Source organism: Notamacropus eugenii, chromosome 2 (assembly GCF_028372415.1).
Source record: "Notamacropus eugenii isolate mMacEug1 chromosome 2, mMacEug1.pri_v2, whole genome shotgun sequence".
NCBI classification, from domain to species: Eukaryota; Metazoa; Chordata; class Mammalia; order Diprotodontia; family Macropodidae; genus Notamacropus; species Notamacropus eugenii.
In genome coordinates, this window is record NC_092873.1 from 524,783,299 (window position 1) to 524,793,232 (window position 9,934).

Genomic DNA, 9,934 nt, shown 5'->3' on the forward strand with positions numbered 1-9,934 from the left:
ATTTCAAAATCCTTGAATGACATCATATTTCTCCCTGGAACAAACACTCATCTTTTTAATGTCAATATTTTTCTGATAATGGAAGGAAGTGGTGGGTCTGACTCTCAAGTCAGATAATATTGGGATGCACAATCCATCCCATGATCTCACAGTAAGTAAGAATAATCAGAGATAGCATTTATATAACAAGTTTGCAAAGCACTTTGACGTAGAATACATTTGTGGTGAAAGAAGTACCACATAACTCACACAATACCAACCACTTAAGGGAGACCTTGGCAATGCAACATCAACTTTCTGAGCAATTAGAAGAGAACAATCCAGCTTTCTCAAGGGAATGTAGAAGTCTGAAAATACCTCTAGAAGCAAGGCCATGCTATTGTGAACTCTACAACCACTAATCTTGAGCCTAAGCCATCCTGCATTTATTATTATTACTGTCCCCAAATGGCATCATATCCCTTAGAAGATCCCTAATCTTCCACTTCATGGAAGACAAGGTCTTCCTCAAGCCAAAGCACCAACTTCCAATTCAGATGAAGATGATGATGATGATGATTCCTGGGCTTCACGAGTGACCGGTTGTTTTCCATTGCCCTCTAATGGACACTCACCTTCACCTTCTCTTTCTCTCTCTGTTCCTATTACCTCCACACTCACACAACTTCTTTGATCCTTTCAGCAAGTACCGTTAACTGAATGCTGCCTTTTTTCAAAAGTTTGCCTTTTTAAAATGTGTATTTGGATGGAACATGAGATAAGTGTTTCTTTTTGACTGGTGGCTATTTGTGAATATCATTGTCATTCCTTCACTATCCAAAAATATTTCATGTGCAACTAAGTAAAAGAGAGAAATTAGGTCATTGAATGATCAATATAGTACAAGAGTCTGTGGTTTTGTCATTATGTAGAACTCCCCCTAATAGACAAGTCCTAGGGAGTTGCATGAGACCCATAAAGCTAGTGTCAGAGGTGAGAAATGAATTCAGTTCATTTTTTTATTTTAAACCCAACTGTCATTCCACTCCAGCAGGATGTAGCCTTACAGGGCAGTCATTAAATCTACCCCCCACCTCAAGGATGCACACTTCTAAAGGAAAGGGACAATTTTACTTTGCTTTGAATTCCAAGTGCCAAGAAACCTTAGTGAGAAATCCAACTGAGAAGAGGGTATCTGAATTTGAAACTAGGAGGACAAAAAACCTAAGAAAAGATGGAACAGATCTGCACTTTTTTTTTTTTAATAAAAAAAGACTCATTTTCACCATCAAGGACAGTGGAAGCACTATCCTTGGACTCTAACACTGTGATCCTAGATGTGCTCATAAAGGTGCTAGAAATAACACTAAAGAAACCAAAGATGAGTAAAGCAACTGGATTAGACCAGGAATATATGGCAAAGGTATGGGGTATTCTGGCTCAACACGATTGTGAGAAAACCGAAGGATATATTCTTAATGTATCTAAAATAGAGGAAAATACTACAATCAGGAAAAAATATTTTTGAAAGTATTAATGCCAAAAATGGTGGTCAAAAGACCATCAATAACAATAATCAAAATACATAGGTACAAGAGCCTACCATACTTCTGTTCTGGATTTTCTCCCAGGGCCTTCTCCAGTGCTGAGCCTAGAACAAAGGGAACTTCTCTGGCCTCTCAAGATTTCTCCATTCCCCATTTTTCATTCTCTGAAGTTATATTGGTATATAATCTGCAAGAGCATGTATTTGATTCTCATTAGTCACTTCAAATCAAAATGACTGGCTTTCCTATGAAATCAAATTACTTCTTGCCTTTGGGGGACAGCGAGAAACAGAGAGAGAGAGAGAGAGAGAGAGAGAGAGAGAGAGAGAGAGAGAGAGAGAGAGAGAGAGAGAGAGAGAGTTTAACTATAGGAAAGACAACTAGATGGTTCAGTAGCTAGAGCCCCAGACCTGGAGTCAGAAAGACCTGAGTTCAAATCCAGATTCAGACACTCACTAGCTTTGTGACCCTGGCCAAGTCATCTAACCTGTGTCTGGCTCAATTGTAAAACTGTTTCCTCAACTGTAAAATAGGGATCATAATAATACTTACTTTTCAGAGTTGTTGTGATACATTTTATATATATATATATATATGTATATGATATATGATATTTGTAAAGCACTTTGTAAACCTTAAAGGGCTTTTAATGAGATTGGGGGTTGATTGGGTTGGATCCTCAGTGAAATAGTTTCTAACCCTTGTAACACATATGCATAATCAAGTACAACTAATTCATGCATTGGCTGTGTCCAACAGTTTTATCTCAGTCTGATTCTCATCACTTCTGTGTCAGGAGATCGGCAGCTCATTTCATCACAAGTTCTGTGGAATTTTGTTTGGTCGTTGCATTAATCAGAGTGTTTAAAGTCTTCTGAGTTGATTGACTTTACAATGTCGTTATGGTAGAAATTTTTCTCCTGGTTCTGCTCACTTCACTCTTCATCAGTTCATACAAGTTTTCCCAGGTTCTTCTGAAACTGTTACTATATAATACACACACACACACACACACACACACACACACACATTATGTATATATATACTTACAGCACAATAGCATTCTATTACACACCATTATCTGTTCATTTATTCTTCAATTAATGGGTCCCTCTTTAATTTCCAGTTCTTTGCTCCACAAAAGGTGTTGCTATAAGTATATTTTTGAAATAAGAGTTCTTTTCCTGATCTCATTACTTGCTTGTCAATTGAATAATATATCCTGCAATACTGAGCTTGATCATCAAGGAAAAAGAGGAAGAGTCAATAAAACTAGGTATTTGAGGCATTCCTTCCCTCCAAAAGATAGAGAGGTAGATAAATTATTAAATTAGTGAACACCCCAAACAACGTAAACATTAGAAAAGTAAACAAATATAATCATAAAAATGAAAATAGTGAAGATAATTATCTTACGTTTGTAGATTATTGGTTTTTTTAAGAATTGATATGTAATGTTAAAGAAACTATAATACTAATCACCATATGTTATGTCTACTTTGTTTTTATTGCCATATGATTGTTGAGTACCACGTTGCAATGGGAACTCAAAAGCATTAGCATGAACCCTGTACTAAGGGTCCTTACATGGGCAAGTCCCTTCTCATCTCTGAATCTGTCTTCTCATTGATAAATTAGGTTTTCCTCTTCCAGTTCTCAATGTAAAACTATGACCTTATGAAACACTCCCAATATGTTTATTTAGGGGGTAGGGGACAGACCTATGTAGGTCCAACATAGGAAACTCTTAGTGGGGAAACTTTCTTCATCAATGCAGATTGTCTGTAAGTATAATCTTAGAGAATCACTGGGGACTTGTCCATGGTCATACAACTGGAATGTGTCAGAGGTAGGGTTCACACCCAAGAATTCTTAAGTCCAGGGCCACTCTTCTATGTAACAGTGCTGCTTAATTATTAAGCTGATTCATTATTCATCAAATATTTTCTGGTGATTGATTTCAGAAATTTAATTCATCTGACTACAGAATGCCAGCATCTTAAAGAACCTGCAATTAAAATTCTTTTCAAACACTTGTGATTTGATTGTATAGAGTAAATATTAGTAATTATGTCGGGGGAAATCCAAGGATTATTGCAGCTCCAATCAGATTGCTCCTGCTGTTGTGGGATTATATGACAAAATATAAAAGGTAACAGTACAAAAAAGGAAAACAACAGTGAAAGACACCACAACTCCTCAATGCATTGAGTGATCTTCACTTCAGAGGACTAATGGTGAAGCACACACCTCCATTCTTTCTGGCAGAGAGGTGGTGGATTCTGGGAGCTGAATGAGGTATACAGATATGGCCAATGTGTTGGGTTTGTTTGTTTTGTTCAAATATGCTTCTTTGTTACAAGAGAGGGTTCTGTTGGAGTCCCTTCCCTATTGGAGTCATTGGGCCATGACCGAGATATATAAGAAATCAATAGCATATTTATTTATTTTAGAAATACTTCATTTTTTCCAATTACATGTAAAATGTTTTTAACGTCCATTTTTCAAAAAATCTCAAGCTTCAAATTCCCTCCCTCCACTTCCTCTCCTGCACTGAGAAGGCAAACAATAAGGAATCAATGAAATATTTATTAAAAAATGAAAGGTACAGAAAATATAAAGTTCAAAAAATATGAAATTCTGTTCCCAAAATAGTTGCTAGAGTTTACTCAGATTATCAAGATATGTTCTTACGAAGTCCTCAGAAACAACAGAATGTAAACAGTAGGATAGTTCAGCTGGACCCAGGGAATACTCCGATACTTAGCTTTTTGACTCTGTGCATGTGCCTTAACCTCTCTGAATCTCAGTTTTCCCTCATCTGCAAATGGTAGCACCATGCTCACAAAGTTCTGTTATGAAGCAAGTCTCTGTTGGGGAAACTTCGATGCACTTTGAAAATGTACATTATTACTGTACCCAAACCCCAAAGTAGTTCTCACTTTGACATCTGTAATGTATTTGAATTTTTCTTACTTCTAGAAACAGACGTGAATGTTTTGAGTTCAGGAAGTAAAGAAGAAATTGTCACCAAAAAGCGGAAAGAGAAGATGAAGAAGAAGAAAAATAGAAGTCCCAGAGAAAGTGACGATACGGATGAGTCCTGGGAAAAAGAAGTGGAAAAGCTGGTAGCCTGGACCGACAAACTTAATGCAACTACATTAGAAGACTGAGCTTCACAACTGAGGAGAAGGAAGAACTCTCTTCTGCCTTCCCCAAGGGTGAGGCGCTTTGTGGAGCTGGTCCCCTGCTGCTTCTGGTCCTGAAATCCTCTTCTCATCCTGCTGAGCAGAGTTAAAATATAGATTGAGCTCATTGGAGACAAAGAACTGATTAGTGATGTGTGTCAGTGTTTTGTACTAAGAAATGTTGAGACCTGTCACAGGTACTATTGATGTCCAGGGCAAGTGGTTCAAAATGCAGGTTCGCTTAAACTGAGGGGATCAAGAGAGCTAGGGACACCAACCCAATGGAGGGAGATGGAGATCCCTCTGGATACCCTGGGGCAATGGGACCTGTAGCAAGGTGGGTAGTGAGAAGAACAAATTAATGGATGAGTCCTGCTAAAATTCTAAGCTCTGTTGTTTCTAGGCTACTAAAAGGTATTGCAGTTTAGGAGTGCTCCAGTTTGAGACTATGGGCCAGCATGAGAACATGGGGTGTCTGAGAAGAGCGATGGTAGGAGGCAGAAGTGGGGTATAGAGAGGGAAGTGGGAGGATACTCAAAACCAATTTTGTTTTGTTAAAATTTGTCCTGAAGTTTCTCCTTGTGGAAAGGAGAAAATACTCTTCATCCTTTCTGCGCAGCATGCTCCCAGCTTCTACTCCTGGGATTCAGAGATAAGGTAAATATGTAAAAACTACAACTACTTTGCTACTGGGAACCTAGCCCTTTTAGAAAATATGACTCCTATGGGAAAATATGTTTTTAAGTTCCAAATGACCAACTTTCAGACTATTTTGGATAGCACAGCCGTATAGAATGGGAGACCATTTGATCTCAATTCATTTCAATTTCAACTCAAATGAGATAATATAAACAGATTCCTATAAATCATAGGATGAAAAAAGCAAAGTAGCCTTAACACATAGCAATGATCAGTTTCCTCTGTTCCCCATTTCCAAATATGATTCTATGATCCAGCATTTAAACTTATGCCAATTATTTCCAGGACAAACAATAAAAATATAGTGTTATGTCAAGGAGGACTAATGATGACATCTGTCATTGCATCAATTATATGGTCTAATTACAGAAAGGAACGTCAAAGGATTTAGCAGTTACAGGAAGAAGGTATTTTGTTTGTCTCTGATCATATCTGATAGCGTTGTTTTTACTTGCATAGTCCCTCACCTCTTTGTTGAGAGAAGGAATGTTTCATTGACCATCTCTTGGAGCATTCTGTATTGGAGGTTGACTTTAATCGGATTTCAGCTCCCTTTTATCTACATTCTTGGGGTCATTATGTATTTGGGCTCGAGGTTCTGATCCACTCTATATCACTTTATATTATCATCCCTCTGTTTCTCTCTCTCCTTCCTTCTTTCCTATTGCTTCAGTATGGTGAATTCCCAGTGCAGAAATTGCCAATGCCAAGTCACTTTTCAGCAATTGCTACTCTTGACAGAGCTGTGTAAGGATGCTGATAGGTCACATTACTTGCCTAGGATTACACAGTAAGTGCCCAAGTTCAGTCTTGAATCCATATCTCCCTGACCCCAAGATCACCATCCTGTTCATCACTCATAAGGGTGCATTTTCTAATACCCGGGCCTACTTTGTTTCTAAATTTTCTATCACAAAATTGATGGGAAAGTGTTGATAGAGGTGGAGACTTGTATCCTTAAAACCCTTGGGGGCCCAAGGCAAGTGGGAGGATCTCTGGGTCAAAGGGTATAGTAAGAGTTTAGTAAAGAGGAAAGTGTTTCCAATTTGTTTCCTTCATATCAATGCTATGGTGGTAAAGTGAAGGGGATAATTGAACCGGTTTCCAAGTAGTTGGTTACTGGAATCCTAGGGCAGGTTTGAAGGAAAGTCCAGGTGCAAAGAAATCTAGCGCCAGCACTTGCTTGAGTTGGGTTTACACCTGCTGCTACACCTGTAACCTCCAACACTAGGCCAGAGCAGCCAACGTCAAACATGATGGGATTCAAGATCTAAAGCAGGAAAGGACCTCAGAGGCCACCAGTTTCAACCCTATCCTTTTACAGATGAAGAAACTGAGGCATAGGTTAAGTGACTTTCCCAAAGTCACTTTGGTCATGGGATTTAGACTGAGGTTCCTGATTACAGGGTTAGGACCCTTACCTGTGTGTCTATTCCCATCCAGTCCCATAAACATTAAGCACCTCTGGACATGGCCAGTCACTATAATGAGCACTGAGGATACAATTAATAAAGGAGACAAAAATAGTCCCTGCCCTCAAGGAGCTTATAAAGTAAAAGGGAGTGGGAGATAACACACAAAAGAATGCTAGAAAGCAGGGTAGGGAAGCCCACAGGGGCATCTTGTTCTGTGATCTCTAAAGGAAGGCATTGGGTGGAGTTTGGTACTCCACCCTTCAGCCCTCCAATCAGAGGGGAAGGAGGCTGAAGCTTGAGCTGCAGTCTGGTGGAGTTTAGACCTGCTGAGCACATCCTGGGGGGAGCATCTTGGTTACTGGAGTTGAAAAAGTGGGCAGGGCAGCGGATGCAAGGTGGAGTCCTATTCTACCAGCACAGCTAAATTGAGGGTGAGTACAGTTAAGCTTGATTCATAGTCTCCCAGTCTCAAGGGGTGGGGGTGGGGGTGGCAAATTAGGTGGAATGGGGCAAAAACCAGGCAGCCCAACAGGTCTAGGTCAAGCATGGTAATGTTGTTGAATTTTGCTAACATTTTTCTACACCTGTGACTTAGGCATCCAGGCTATCTGTTTTAGGGAGGGAACTCCCATAAACCAGTTATTTTTTCAGAACAAAACCCTGAGAGTAGATGTAGATGAGCAAGAGAATCTCAGATTTAGAGGAGTCTCAAAGATCATTTAACTCAATTCTCTCATTTTACACAGAAGGAAACTAAAAAGTGAGGGACTAAACAGAACCCCCATGCTCTTGGCCCCCAGACTCCCTGCTCATTTTCTGCGAAGTGCTATGCCTCACTGGGCCTGCACTCAGACTTCAGCTCAGCCACTGGCTAGTTGTGTCATCTGGAGCAAATCACTTAGCTCTTGGGGCATCAATAAGTCAGAGAGATGGAGGGGCTGAACTCCAGGCCTTCTAAGGTCCTTCTAGCTCCCAATCTATGAGGCAAAAAAATGCTCTTTCTCATTGACAAACCACAACATTGAAACAAAAACAGTAGTTGTACAATTATGTGACTACGTATATGAGCTCATAGGGTCCAAAGTAATCCCAGTGTTATGGTTCCGGGATGGAACTCAACCACTCTATTCTCCCAGACTCCTCTCCTGGTTCATTCTTATCTGTTTGCCCATTCCTTCTTACTTTCCTTTACGGCGTCATCAAACCACTCTCTTTTCATGGGTTCTTTCCCAGGTCCCTTCCCCTCTCTCTTCTTCCTTTCCTCTCCCCTCCCCGTTTTTTCCCCTCTTTTCCCTCCCCTCTCCTTTCTTTCTCCCCCTCCCCCTTCTTCCTCTTCTCCTGTCCTTCCCTCTCCTCTTCTCTCTTGTCTTCTCTTTCTCTCTCCCAATGATTTCATTAACTCCATTTTCATCTCCCTCTGATCTACATATCTTACTTACACTTCTGTCTTGACTTTCAATCCTGCATCATCAGGATACCATCTGGTCATTTCTTAACAGAGTGTCTCATGGGAATCAAGAGCTCACTGTGCCCAAAACTCTTGCGCTGAAGACATTGTCCTACACCAGCGCCCCTGTGTCCCATGATCCAGCCTAAGTCAATGTTTCCTCCTCACTTCTCTGTTTTTGTGAAAGGCACAAGCATCCCTTCAATCACTCAGGTTCACAAACTTGGACTCATCCCAGATTCTTCTCTCAGCCATATCTAATCAGTTGCAACATTCTGTTGGTTGGATCTCCATAACATTTCTTGTATCTGTACCCCCTTTCCTTTACTCACAGCACCACTCCTAGTTTGGGGCTTTGTTGTCCGTCTACCATCTCCTTCCTCCTCTCCATCCTCTGACCCATTGACATCCACAATGGGTATCGGTAATCCTAAAAACAAGGAACTCATGCTCAGGAAACATCAATGACTTCCTATCATGTCTCTACCTTCTCTGTTTGGCTTTCCTAATCTGGCTGTGGTCTATCTTTTTTGAGTGATCACACCCCACAGCCCATCATAGACTCTAGGTTCCAGCCAAACCAGCTCCTGGCTTCCCTCACCTCCCATCTTCTTCTCACTTCAACCTCACAGAATCCCAAGCTCCCTTCATCTATCAAACAGATAAGAACATCTGTCTCATCATCAGGCTCAAAAGACATGATGAACATAAATCAATTATTTAATAAGTGCTTACTATGCATCAGGCACTGTGCTCAATGCTGGAGACTCAAAGAAAAAGCAAAACCAGTTTTTGTACTCAAAGAGCAGACATTCTGATGACATACTTACATGGCTATTACTTAAAAAACTATTCTAGAGCTTGCACAGCTCACTTTTCTTTGGGCTTTAATTACATTCCATTTATTTCATTCTCCACTGGACTCTGATCCTGTCTTGCTGGACTTCTTTCTCCACCATGACCCAGCAGCTTTCTCACCCTGGAGGATCACTCTATCCCTGGGGCCCCCTCCTCTGATTGGTCACTTCCACTGTGAGTCAAGGAGACTTCTCAGCAAGTCACATCATCTCAGTGCCCTCAGAAATTCTTTAAGGCAGGAATTCTCAAACTGGAGTCTGTGAATAGATTTCAACAGTTGGGTTTCAATATAATTGGCTCCTTTTCTCCTTCACCTGATTTCAGTCTTCTCTCAGTATGCTCTTGCAATAATATGTATTTTATACATTTAAAAACATTCTGGGAAGGGGTCCCATTGACTTCACCAGATTGCCAAAGTGTCTAGGACACAAAAAGGATTAAGTAATCTTTCTGCAAGACCATGAGGTGAGCAGGTGTGGATCTGATGGTGGAGGGAATTTCCTCACCAGAAGTTTCCCACATCCATGAAGTCATAGGTCCAGGAATAAATGAAAACAGATAAAATGAAAATTAAAACTAAAATCTCTTTAGAAATCAGTGTCCTCTAGATGGCGCTCTGTTGTTATGGGAAAAGCACCAACACCTTTCACCGTGTAGCGGTATTTTTCTTAGAGGTTGGCCAGGCACCCAAGCCACACTCCTCTTTTTATTGGCCCACAATGGCTCTGTAACTTTTTATAGGAGCCTGGGCACTTCTCCTTCGTCAGAAAGATGTTTATTCAGCACTAGCAAAGGTGTACT

The 9,934-nt window shown here is 40.4% G+C and overlaps 1 protein-coding gene across 3 annotated transcripts in view; it reads left to right on the plus strand.

The window, feature by feature from the left end:
- UBE2U (ubiquitin conjugating enzyme E2 U) overlaps nucleotides 1-4,855 on the plus strand; it is an 82,718-nt gene extending 77,863 nt beyond the window's left edge. For all 3 annotated transcript variants that reach the window (XM_072649733.1, XM_072649734.1, XM_072649731.1), the window contains one exon: nucleotides 4,509-4,855. In XM_072649733.1, the coding sequence (XP_072505834.1) occupies nucleotides 4,509-4,699 (191 nt within the window). In that variant the 3' untranslated portion in view covers nucleotides 4,700-4,855. The remainder of the gene's footprint in view (nucleotides 1-4,508) is intronic.
- The last annotated feature ends 5,079 nt before the right edge of the window (nucleotides 4,856-9,934 follow it).